The sequence below is a fragment of the Anomaloglossus baeobatrachus genome, chromosome 6 (assembly GCF_048569485.1).
Source record: "Anomaloglossus baeobatrachus isolate aAnoBae1 chromosome 6, aAnoBae1.hap1, whole genome shotgun sequence".
Lineage (NCBI taxonomy): Eukaryota > Metazoa > Chordata > Amphibia > Anura > Aromobatidae > Anomaloglossus > Anomaloglossus baeobatrachus.
This window is the reverse complement of record NC_134358.1, coordinates 476,380,897-476,394,279: the sequence shown is the minus strand read 5'-3', so window position 1 is coordinate 476,394,279 and position 13,383 is coordinate 476,380,897. Positions and strand designations below refer to the sequence as shown.

Sequence of the window (13,383 nt, the reverse complement as noted above, 5' to 3'; positions counted from 1 at the left end):
GGTCTATTGGATAGATGGGAAGAAGCTTGTACTAATTGCTCCAAAAAATTTATAGAAATTTTGATTGAACATGATATGAAGTCATTGCAGAATACAGAGGAACAGATCAAACAAGTCCAACTTAGACTGCAGCAGAATTTAAGTACAGAGAACAGATTAAAATTTGAACAAGAAATTGAAACCTTTTTTCCTAAGTGGGAGGCGGATATTCAACAACTCAAAATGGATAAATTTAAACGAGATATGGGAGACTACCAAACAAACCAGGTCTTTAAGTGGAGAATGAGGAAACTGAAAGCCAGGTCCCATTCCATGTCATCTTTATCCAGTATCAACTCAGGCACTTCTAATGAAGAGATACCAACTTCCTCATATGGTATAATGACGAGACAAAATACACAGAAAAGTGCCATGAAGAGAAAACAGGATTACAATGGTGATGCTGGCTCTACTGAAAATAAAGTCCTAAAGGTAATTAATTTATCTGATATTCCCCTTACAGAAGCTCAAGAATCCGTACTATCTTTTGGGCTAAAATTTTGCCCATCTGCAAATTTTGATTGTTTTAATGCAATCAAAGATACATTTTTGTTTGCACGTAAACTCCTCCTTAAGAAACATTTTTCTAAACAACCTCCATATTCTCCCTTTTCTACAGAGGAGGAATTGGAAGCGGTACGGATATTAGAGGAGCTCCTTCAGGAACAGACCAATGGTGATTTTGGTAAGTTTCCAGACTTTATAAAGAAAAAAGGAAAGATGTTTCCTCTTCTGTCAGGTAGTTCAGCTGTGGAAATGTTCACTATGATGGTCTGTGAGGAGTTTTACAAAATGCCCAGTCATAAGATGTATGATAATTTGACTGGTGCCCAAAGGAAAGCCCTGAATGAATTGTCAAGAATGGAAGGTGTGATCTTTAAGCCCTCAGATAAGGGGGGCAATATTGTTGTATGGCCTGCCCAGAAATATGAGAAGGAGGCGTATCGCCAATTGAGGGATAATAGCTGTTATGAAAAATTGGAAAATAATCCAACCAAAAGGTTCCAGGAGGAATTATTTGGGATTTTGGATTTGGGTTATCAGAATGGCGTTATTCCAAAGAAGATATGGGAGGGTTTGAAAGTTCTTGAACCCACTGTGGCCACAATATATTTCCTCCCTAAGGTCCACAAGGACATATCAAATCCCCCAGGTAGACCCATTGTATCGGGGAATGGGGCCCTTATTGAACCAGTCTGCAAATTTTTAGACTACTATTTGAGACCATGTGTAAGTGATCTACCATCGTATATTAGGGACTCGACAGAAGTTTTACAGCGGTTGGACAGTGTCATCTTGGAACCAGATATGTTTATTGTGACATGTGATGTCGAGTCCCTATATACATCTATAAAACATGAAGATGGTTTGCTTGCTGCTAAATATTATCTTTCCATGCGTGGACTCAATAGGGATTTGTTGAATCTTCTGATGGTATTGATGGAATTTGCACTGACCCATAATTTTTTCTTATTTAAGAATCAGTATTACTTGCAGAGGAGGGGCGTGGCCATGGGGGCGGCTTTCGCCCCTTCTTATGCAAATTTATTTTTAGGTTTATGGGAGAAAGAGTGCATACCCATCAATGAGGCATCTATGGGTGGGTCTATTATATCGTGGATGAGATTCATTGACGATATTCTCTTTATATGGCAAGGATCAAGAACGGCCTTGGATGCGTTTTTGCGGACTTTAAATGCAAATAATAACAATATTCGCTTAACCCACAGGATCGAACAGAAGACTATTGACTTCCTTGACCTGAAAATATCTGTGGATGAGGATGGCACTTTACATACGACAATATTTCGTAAAGAAACTAGCATTAATGCCTATTTACATGCAAGATCTGCACATCCAGCTCATGTAATAAAAGGAATACCTACTGGACAGTTCATTCGGGCACGTCGCATTTGCGATAAGGATGAAGAATTTGAAAAGGAGGCAGTGGAGCTCCAGAAGAGGTTTGTACAGCGGGGGTACAAACAAGATTGTATTCAGAAAGGATACAATCGGGCTAAGGGTAGTAGGAGGAGTGAGTTACTGATCCCAAAGAAAAAACCTAATGATCAGGAAACTGTTCGTCTTATTACCAACTATCATGGTAGATGGAACGATATGATAAAAATTTTTCAAAAATACTGGCCAATATTACAACAGGATCAGGATATCAAAAAGTTTATATCTGATGTTCCTACTGTTATAGCCAGAAGGAGTAAGACCATTGGAGATTCTATTGTACGAAGCCATTATGTTCCTCCTAAACCTGGTTTTCTTTTTCAGTCCTCAGGTCCGAAATGGGGATCATGGACGTGTGGGGGCTGTTCTGTGTGTCCTGTTATTTTGAAGACCAAAACCTTCTGGAACTCCGCGGGAACGCGAGAATTTGAAATTGTTCATCATATAAATTGCAAAACAGAGGCGATAATATACCTTGCGACGTGCCCTTGTGGACTTTCGTATGTGGGCATGACTTCAAGGGAGTTAAGAGTCCGTATTCAAGAGCATATACGGGATATCAGGTCTGCATACGAAGTTAGACCTGATGATTTTGAGGCCATCAAGAAGCTGAAGCCATTGGCCAGGCATTTTCGTGATAAACACCCGGATTCATGGAAGGGATTAAAGGTTCGAGGAATCGATCGGATCCATATGGGCTTAAGAGGTGGAGATTTGAAAACCCGCCTGCTGCAGAAGGAATGCCGATGGATCACTATTCTAAGAACAATTGTACCCTTTGGACTTAATGAACAATGGGGCTTTGGCAGCTTTTTGTGATCTGTATACTCTGTAATCTGCATTGATCAAATGGAGCAATAGTTTTTAGGTCATTAGAGTGCAGTGGTAAATGAATTGACGTAATTTGGTTAATATAACATAGGGGGTGAGCTTTCTTTAATAAAGTTGTTTTGGCGTCGGGTGGGTCTATGTATGGGGTTTTGTGGTCTTCATACGGATAGGTTCAATCTAATATTGTAGGCAGTGTTAGTGATGTGGTTGAGTGTAGTATTTATTGGTATCGTATGGGATTATTCATTGAGATTACATTTTTTATATCTCATAATTTTATTGTATTTATTATTTAATAAATTAATTTCTCACTCTCACTTTTTTATTGGATATAATTTATTATATATTTTCTCTTTATATATACATTTTTTCTTTTTTCTTCACTTTTTCACTATTTTTATGGTTATATATATAATATATATTTTTTATCCTCGTATTTTCACTTATATATGGTATATTTATTATATAATTTTCATCACTTTCACTTGCTCACACATTTTTATTATTAATAATAATTTTTTCATATGGTCATATATACATTTTATATTTATGCACTTATTTTTGTTTATTAATTTGGACACTTCACGTGCACTATTCACTTTTTCATATATTTTTCTTTTTAGATACTAATTTTTCATATATATATATTTTTATATATATGTTTTTAATTGTGCATGTGTTATATGCACTATTTTTATCTTGTGTATTTTGGATGATTGTGTGGATATAAGGTCTGTTATTGTTGATTGATTGCTATAGGTATTGGATGGGTTATGTAGTGCTTTTGTGAATGTTATCTGCCCGGTGTTTGTTATTCTGTCTGACGTTTGTGGGTTTTTCCTGGGATGCATCCTCCCCCCTCTGTGTTATTATATGGTTGGTTGAGGAGATGCGTCCCTGGACTTCCTATTAGGGCGGGCTCACAATGCGGTCATGTGACCAGGCTACGAAACACATGGTTTTCCCCATGCTGTGCGCCGCTTGCCTGCGTCCCGACGGTTGCTAGGGGACGCGTCCTCCTCGCCCACGTCATCGCATGCCAGTGCGCGTGCGTGTGACGTGGCCGACGGTGACGCGCCCCTGAACTTCCGGTTTGGGCGCTGACATGGTGGCGCCACATATGAAAGTACGGGGCATTTGATTAATAAACACATGTGTGCCGGTCCTATATAAGAACGCTCACTGCTTGCCTCCACATCACTCCCTGAGGAAGCGGTGTGAAACACGTGTTGGAGTGGCTGGCAGGGGAGCAGGTCTTTGTACTATTGATATGACAGCAGGTCTGGTATTATTTTGAATTGAGTACTTTAATGGGCAGCGATCTAATGGAGACTATTGTTATTATTATATGGAGATGATTTCAGCTGCCTAATTAATGCTCTTGTTGTATAGCTGCATGTGACCTGCTGGGACTAAGGTTATTTAATGTATATGGTTCCCACTGTGGGTTAGTACTGCTCCCCCTGCCTTGATTTTTAACTTATGTCTGTGTTTATGTTTTTAATATACCATCAATAAAAAAACGTTGTATTAACTTATTATCTTTATTGGGATAATTTGGTTTAAAAAGTAGTATTCAACCCCCTGCAGATTTAGCAGGTTTACATATTCGGAATTAACTTGGCATTGTGACATTTGGACTGTAGATCAGCCTGGAAGTGTGAAATGCACTGCAGCAAAAAAGAATGTTATTTCTTTTTTTATTTTTTTTTTTAAATTGTGAAAAGTTTATTCAGAGGGTCATTTATTATTCAACCCCTCAAACCACAAGAATTCTGTTTGGTTCCCCTAAAGTATTAAGAAGTATTTCAGGCACAAAGAACAATGAGCTTCACATGTTTGGATTAATTATCTCTTTTTCCAGCCTTTTCTGACTAATTAAGACCCTCCCCAAACTTGTGAACAGCACTCATACTTGGTCAACATGGGAAAGACAAAGGAGCATTCCAAGGCCATCAGAGACAAGATCGTGGAGGGTCACAAGGCTGGCAAGGGGTACAAAACCCTTTCCAAGGAGTTGGGCCCACCTGTCTCCACTGTTGGGAGCATCATCCGGAAGTGGAAGGCTTATGGAACTACTGTTAGCCTTCCACGGCCTGGACAGCCTTTGAAAGTTTCCACCCGTGCTGAGGCCAGGCATGTCCGAAGAGTCAAGGCTAACCCAAGGACAACAAGGAAGGAGCTCCGGGAAGATCTCATGGCAGTGGGGACATTGGTTTCAGTCAATACCATAAGTAACGTACTCCACCGCAATGGTCTTCGTTCCAGACGAGCCCGTAAGGTACCTTTTACTTTCAAAGCGTCATGTCAAAGCTCGTCTACAGTTTGCTCATGATCACTTGGAGGACTCTGAGACAGACTGGTTCAAGGTTCTCTGGTCTGATGAGACCAAGATCGAGATCTTTGGTGCCAACCACACACGTGACGTTTGGAGACTGGATGGCACTGCATACGACCCCAAGAATACCATCCCTACAGTCAAGCATGGTGGTGGCAGCATCATGCTGTGGGGCTGTTTCTCAGCCAAGGGGCCTGGCCATCTGGTCCGCATCCATGGGAAGATGAATAGCACGGCCTACCTGGAGATTTTGGCCAAGAACCTGCGCTCCTCCATAAAGGATCTTAAGATGGGTCGTTATTTCATCTTCCAACAAGACAACGACCCAAAGCACACAGCCAGGAAAACCAAGGCCTGGTTCAAGAGGGGAAAAATCAAGGTGTTGCAGGACCTTAACCCAATTGAAAACTTGTGGAAGGAGCTCAAGATTAAAGTCCACATGAGACACCCAAAGAACCTAGATAACTTGGAGAAGGTCTGCATGGAGGAGTGGGCCAAGATAACTCCAGAGACCTGTGCCGGCCTGATCAGGTCTTATAAAAGACGATTATTAGCTGTAATTGCAAACAAGGGTTATTCCACAAAATATTAAACCTAGTGGTTGAATAATAATTGACCCACACTTTTATGTTGAAAATTTATTAAAATTTAACTGAGCAACATAACTTGTTGGTTTGTAAGATTTATGCATCTGTTAATAAATCCTGCTCTTGTTTGAAGGTTGCAGGCTCTAACTTATTTGCATCTTATCAAACCTGCTAAATCTGCAGGGGGTTGAATACTACTTGTAGGCACTGTATGTGAAAAGTTTTTTCGCTGTAGAAATAGTTCAATTCAGTTGTCAACATTTCACAATGTAAATGAAAAGATTTTCGTATTTTCCTTATGTTAGTTGGTTCTATTACTGAGAGTACAACAGTAGTTTCTTACGTTCCCAAAAACACAAACGGGTCATTCTGATGAGCACAATGCACCATGATAGTGCAATCAGTAATAGAGACGACAAAGCCGGACATCATTTTACATTACATTGCCACAAAAGGGGCAGCTGATACTCTAGATCAACTCATAGGCACTTACACCTGTAAACGCAAAACAAATCGGTGGCCAATGGTTGTTTTTTACAAAATTTTTGATGTGCCGGTATACAATGCATTCGTGTTATGGTATGAAATAGACCCAAATTGGAACAAAAATAAACTATATAAAAAGAATTTTTATAGAGGAGTTGGAAAAATCACTGGTTAGTCCATGTATCAAAGAAAGAAAAGTAAAACCCAGAGATGGAGTGGTTGCCATTGTCCACAGGATCCAACAGCGTGCTAAAGAAAGTGAACAATCGTCTTCCACCAGCATAGCTACCATACCCACGGCCTCCATCAGCATCATCAACCAGCCTAAAACGGAAACGATGCGTCTTCTGTCCAACATCAAGTAATCACAAAACAAGTCTGATATGTCGCAGTTGTGCAAAGTACTTATGCAAAAGACATGTAAATTATACTTGACATATGCAAACAGTAAGTTTAGCACACTGAAGCTTACCATTTTATAAAGAGAACACTGAACTTTTTTTTTTAAAATATATTTACATACAGGTTGATGTTATTAGATATAGTTTACAGCTATATAAAGAATTTTTTATATGTAATATGCATGAATATTGCAATATGGTCGTGTAACATTTTTTGACAAAAACAAATTTGTTTTTTTATTTCATTTGTTTATGAACAACCATGTTCACATAGTATAATAATTCAACAGGTATTCAAATAAAACACTTAAATTGGCAGAAAATCAAGACTTTAATAGCCCCAGGCAAAAATGACCGGAACATTATAAGTGTATATTAGACCCGAAAAGAACAGCAGGGTTAAAGGGAACCGGTCACCAGATTTGGCGACTATAAGCTGCGGCCACCACCAGTGGGCTCTTTTTATATACAGCATTCTAACATAATGTATATATGAGCCCAGGCCGCTGTGTAGAACATAAAAATCACTTTATAATACTCACCTAAGGGGCGGTGTGGTGCAGACCGGTCGGATGGGCTTCTCCGTTCTGAGTCTGGTGCCATCAGGGCAGATCAAAGTATTGTAGTGCGCCTGCGCGGGACCTCAATGCTGGATAATGTGCATGACGCAGGACGCATCATGCATCCAGGCTTCAGAAGGAGGAGGACAAAGATGGCCGAAAGAGGAGGCGCCGGAGAACGGAGACTCCCATCCGACCGGTCTGCACCGCATCACCTGTTAAGTGAGTATTATAAAGTGATTTTTATATTCTACACAGTGGCCTTTGCTCTTATATACAGCATGTTAGAATGCTGTATATAAGAGCTCACTGGTGGTGGCCGCAGCTTATAGTCACCAAATCTGGTGACCGGTTCCTTTTAACCCTGCTGTTCTGTTCGGGTCTACTATACACTTATAATGTTCTGGTCATTTTTGCCTGGAGCTATTAAACTCTTGATTTTTAAGTGTTTTATTTGAATACCTGACAAGTTTCCTTTAAGTAGATATATTTGATTGAATCCAGTAACTTGGTCATTGTCTGCCTTGGTCTGTCTACAGTTATACTGATGGTAGAATTGTCAGATGTCGGCTGATGTTCTTGTAATGTTATATTGGATCTTCTAAGAAGGATGCATTGACAACTTTTCAGTAATCACAGCCTTTTGGGTGCGCAAACACTTTCAATAGCTTTTGGCCCACTTCTATTCCATCTACCTTTCCTAATACACATGCGCTTTTTTTTTTTTTTCGGTTTGGGGGGCTTGGCGCACTTTTGTTCTGAATGAGAAGAAAGGAGTAAGCCCCTGTCAAACATCAGGTGACTAGTTGTTGAATTTCAGCATGACCAATCCTTCTTTGCACCTGACATGATCTGTCTGGGCAAAGGAACCATACACATAAAATATAAGGCCGGGCCCTCTAAAATCAGTGCGTCTTGACGTTGTTGCATCAATTAACTCGCAAACCCATGATAACACGTATTGTAAACAGACATTTTGCGTGGAACATTAGTGATACAACCATGTATTCTTTTTTTTTTCCATGACCTCATTCAGTTTATGATCTAGCTTTCATAAAATATTGCTAGAAATGTATAGCATAGAATATCAAAATTGTGATACAGCAATGTGAAAAGACTTCTAAAAATGTGTTTCGTTCTTCACTTTTAGGACACAGATCTGAAGAAGACTGTTGATGAGAGCGCTCGGATTATGAGAGCATACAACCATTACTTTGACCTAACTGTAGTAAATGACAACCTGGACAAAGCCTTTGAGAAGCTGCAAGCGGCGGTGGAGAAGTTGAGAATGGAGCCTCAGTGGGTCCCGATCAGCTGGGTCTATTGACTGTATTCTTCGTTTAAGAATTTTCTTAACCATTATTAAAGACACTAAACAGAGCGAGCTCGGAGACAAGACCTTCGACATTTGTCATTTGCGCCTCATGAGGATTTAAAGGATCGTACACTGTTCTGAATTTTTATATAACACTTTGAAGGGAAAGTGTACTTAAATATGTAATTTATTTTAATTTTTATAACTTTTTAAAGATGATCTTTCTATTCACAATACATGAAGGAAATGCGTTGAAGCATTTTGTGTTTTTGTTGTGTTTTTTTTTTTTTTCTTTCTTTCATGTGGTACATATGCCTTTTTTCATCCAAGAAAGTTTGTCATTAACATTTGGTCTTACATTTTCACTGTGATTATAAAGGATACTTGAAATAATTTTGTAAGTTTGTTGTTTGTTACATAAGTGGAATAAAATGAATTTATATCTGTTAGGAAAATACTTTGTCTGAGAAGAAACGTAACCGCACTGTAACTCATTGTGAGTCAAGACTTAGTACAGATTTTCAATGTTCTCTAGCAAACTGCAATACATTTTACTTAAGTAGTTCCCTTTTATTAGCGTAGACTTGAAATGTGTATGCTTGGAGCCCTGCCGGGAGAATGGTATTTCAATTATCTCCTTGATATCTCACAACATACATTTTCCTAATAACCCTCTATAATATACATGGCACACTGTGGAGGCAGCCATACTGTGAGCTTAATACTTCTGAGAGTGCGGTCTGATATTTTCCCGTGAGAGCGCAGGCTGCCGGCATCTTTTAGTGTTGTTGCTAGATTTTTGAAGATTGCACTTTCAGGAATAGCGTTCCAGTCTTTAAGATAGTTGCCCAAGTTTTGTGCAAGTAGTTAATACTAGTGAATTTCAACACCACTCGTCTAATTTTACAACTATTAGTGCATTTATACTGCATGGTTATGGAACGCTCCATTCCAAATAATTGATCAGTATAAACAGGGTTTCGATAAAATGCTCATTTGTTGGGTGAAATTATCTTAAGGCTATATGTGCACGCTGCATCTTTGTGGTGCATATTTTGGCCCCAAATATCGCACCCGCGGCAAAAACGCATAAAAAAAATGCATGCGTATTTAACGCTGTTGCCCAATGCGTTTTTTTTAAGTCAAATCTATTAACTGTAAAGGCTCAAAAACGCAGAAAGAATTGACATGCTGCATCTTTGTGGTCACCACAGAGATGCAGCCAGAAAAAAGCTGCAACGTGCGGACAGCACAAATGAAATCTCATAGACTTTGCTGGGGAAGGAAATCCATGCAGTTTTAGGAGCAAAACTGCACCCACAAAATGCAGCGTGGCCATGGGGCCTAAGCTTACTTATAAAAAAATAATGTGGTGCCTAAAACAATGACCTGCTGTGCACACGAAACATTTCATTACTGATCGTTCTGTGTACATCATAAGTGCAGTCATAGTGTCTAAATAGACTGCTTAAAAGACCACTAATAAGTGGTCCCTTAACCAACCAGGTTGTCTATTGTAAATGAGTCCTAAGATTCCTGTAATGACTGAAGACTAAACGATCGCTTTTTAGATTGAGTTCCGTATAGAGAGAATCTGTACTACTTTCATGATCTCAGCCAGAATACGGACAATCACAGAGCCGGAAGCAATATTCGGCTGTTAGTGTGCAATGTAAAAGTATACAGTAGTGAGCAAACAGTCTTCAATGAAAAGAATACATAGATATGGCACTCATCAACTGGATCTTTAGACCGTAAACCGCAGGATCCTGCTTTAAGAAAGCGCCGATAGTGTGATACGACCGTAGGCTATCTGCTATGTATGGTTTCCCACCTGTTTTCGCACATACAGTGCTGCTCACCATTATTAGCACCCCTTAATTTTTTTTCATACACGGTAAAATATCTTCATAAAAATGTAGCAAAGTTATATCCTCAGAATATTTTAGTCGTCCAAAGAAATACAATAACAAAACATTGTTTGTCAACTTACATGTTACAATTTCAAAGAGGAAACCGAATAAACGGCATGTGCAGTAATAAAGGCCTCCCTAATTAATACTTGGATGCATACACTTTTGCATTGATGACAGCCTCCAGACGTTTCTTGTAGCCATATATAAGCTTATTGCACTTCTCAGCTGGTATTTTCTTCCATTCTCCCTTTAAAGTTTCTTGAAGCTCTTGAATGTTTGCAGAGTTCTTTTTCCCAATGGCAGATTTCAGCTCTCCCCAAAGATTTTCAATTGAATTGAGGTCAGGACTCATGGCGGGCCATTTTAAAAGTCAATTTTTTATTTTTCAACCATTCCTGTGCCGTTTAGATGAGTGCTTTGGGTCATTGTCTTACCGGAGGACCCTTGATCTTCGACTCAAACCAAGTTTTCTTACACTGGGTAGGACATTTTGCGCTAAAATCAATTGATAATTCTCTGATTTTATGATTTCTGTGTTACTGTCAAGGCCTCCTGTGCCAGCCATAGCAAAGCAGCAACACAGAGTTATAGATCCTCTACAATGCTTAACTGTTGTTAGGGTGTTCTTTTCCTTATAAGCTTCATTGTGCCATCTGTAAACAGTTGCTTTGCATTGCAAAAAAAGGTCTATTTTTGTTTCATCTGTCCACAGAACATTTTCCAGAAGGTACTCTTTGGCAAAGATCATTCGTACCATTTTATGTCTTTTCTTCAGCAATGGTTTCTTCCTTGGCTTTCACCCATAAAGCTCTGCTTGATTTAGTGTGTGGCGTTTGTTACTTGTTGAAACCATGACCTCAGACTGTTCAAGCTTTGCCTTAAGGTCTTTGGATGTTTCACGTAGTGTTTTTTCCACCACTCGCACCAACCTTCAAAGACATACCTCTTGTCAATGTTCCTCTTTCCTCCATGTCCAGGAGGTTCCATACTAATTTAATGTAAAGGTCCAATACCAGTGTCGCCGCAAGCTTTAGGCTTTTCTATTTTTCCCTCCCATCACTTTTTGTTTTAAATTATTGTTTATCGTTTGCTCTTTTATATTTGAGTGCTCGATACAAAAAAGCTGCTTCACTTGATTAATTTTTTTTCAGTAGATATTCAACGTTATGTACTTAAACTTCATGAGTGCCAATAACTATGAGCAGGACTGTATACTCAGTGCTTTTTAATGCCTATAGAGCTGGTGAGTGCCATATCTGCCCATTCTCTGTTGAAGACTTTTTTAAATTAATAACCATAATGTTGACAGTATTAATGTATGAGGATACCTTAAGTCCCTGTGCCACGAACCGTCAGTATGTCTTTTCTAGACTCCGATTACTACAACATGACTGGAAGTATTACGGTAAGCATTTCACAAAAGCCATGAAAAAATAATGGCACTTGTAAGCGGTTTCTTTTTCTGATGTGTTGCGACACATGTTTTCCACCTGAATCTAATTGCTTGTGTCGAGGTTTTTTGTGGCACTTACCAACATTTTACAGTTGCAAAACAACTTTTGTTGAAGTTGGATATACTCTACGCTTGGCTGCTTTGTGTTGATATGCCTGAGATATAAAATGTGATAAAAATGTATTTTCTGCAGAATGCTTGATCACATCTGTCTATTAAAGTTGTTTTTCAGAAATAATAAAACATTTGGACAAAGCAGGAAATTGTACTAAGTAACAAAAGAACCTATGCTTGCCCTTATAGCCTTTGCTGCTTCAGATACTGCACTTCTGCTGGTCTTTACTTGCCGCAGCGATGGCATCTTGCCTATATCCGTGATTGTAGCAGCCAGTTATTCCTCTGTGCTATATCTTGATGCCAGTGATTGTCTGCAGTGACCATTTTTGGTAGACAGTCATGGCTGCAGCAAAGTAGAACCCACAAGGGAGTTCAGGAGCGAAAGACTATATAACTGGTGAGTATAGGGGTTTTTTTTTTGTAATACGATTTCTTTTTTGTCCAATATTTTAATATCTGGGAAACAACAATCGGTATTTACATGTGCTACAGGTATTTGGTACTTTTATATCTAAACTTCCGTTTAGGTACAGATCTACATTTGGCATCTTAACTTGCCAGAGCCCAAAATCTTGAGTCCTTTATCTCTTATTGTATTATGGTCCTTCTTCAATAAAAAGTTGTTCAGCAATAATTGCACTGTTTTCTTGGAGACCTTCTTTAAGATTACATTTAATTTACTGATAAGTCAGCTTTGGTGTGGTTGGGACCAATATTTTTTCCCCTTTTGAACCAAGTCTAGATGTCTAGCCAATAGCATGGTGTTCTCTATATGTACAGATACATTCATATTTATTTAAAATCTAAAACATGGTTTCCATCTTGTTCACTCAGCATTCATTCTCCCACCTTCATGACACCAAATGTGTTATGGATTATTAAAGGGAACCTGTTATCTGATTTCCAGTCCCCAAGTCACAACTGCAGTCAGATATATATTTTTTCCTTTCTAAATACTCCAGCATTGAAGAGAAAATGAACTTTTAAAGATCTGGACGAGAACAAAGACTATTCTAGCGCCCCCCTCCCCCACCCCCCGTTTGGTTCTTCCCAGCGCTGTCACATATAATTGATAGATTTATCCGTATGTAAACATAAGCAAGACCTGTCAATCGCCTGTAGCAGTGCTAGGAAGAGCTGGAGCGGCACCGGACTAGTCTGGTCTCTGGGGATGGTCCCCTGCCATATCTTTAAAGTTTACTTGAGAACGTTTCAAAGAAAAATATACCTGGCTGCAATCATACAGCCAGGCTCCGATTCTTGCTGCCAAAATTGTGGCAAGCACTAATCCGATGACCGGTTCCTTTTAAATTTTTGTTTTTAATGTTATTGTGCAAAAATGTTGTAATATTCCTTGTGCTCTGTGTTTATAGCTGTTGCA

At 39.1% G+C, this 13,383-nt stretch overlaps 1 protein-coding gene across 2 annotated transcripts in view; it reads left to right on the top strand.

Annotated features, from left to right (window-relative positions):
* The window catches only part of PALS2 (protein associated with LIN7 2, MAGUK p55 family member), a 257,887-nt gene extending 245,277 nt beyond the window's left edge, over positions 1 to 12,610 (top strand). For both annotated transcript variants that reach the window (XM_075315355.1, XM_075315354.1), the window contains exon 12: positions 8,352 to 12,610. In XM_075315355.1, coding sequence (XP_075171470.1) covers positions 8,352 to 8,528 — 177 coding nt within the window. In that variant the 3' untranslated portion in view covers positions 8,529 to 12,610. The remainder of the gene's footprint in view (positions 1 to 8,351) is intronic.
* The last annotated feature ends 773 nt before the right edge of the window (positions 12,611 to 13,383 follow it).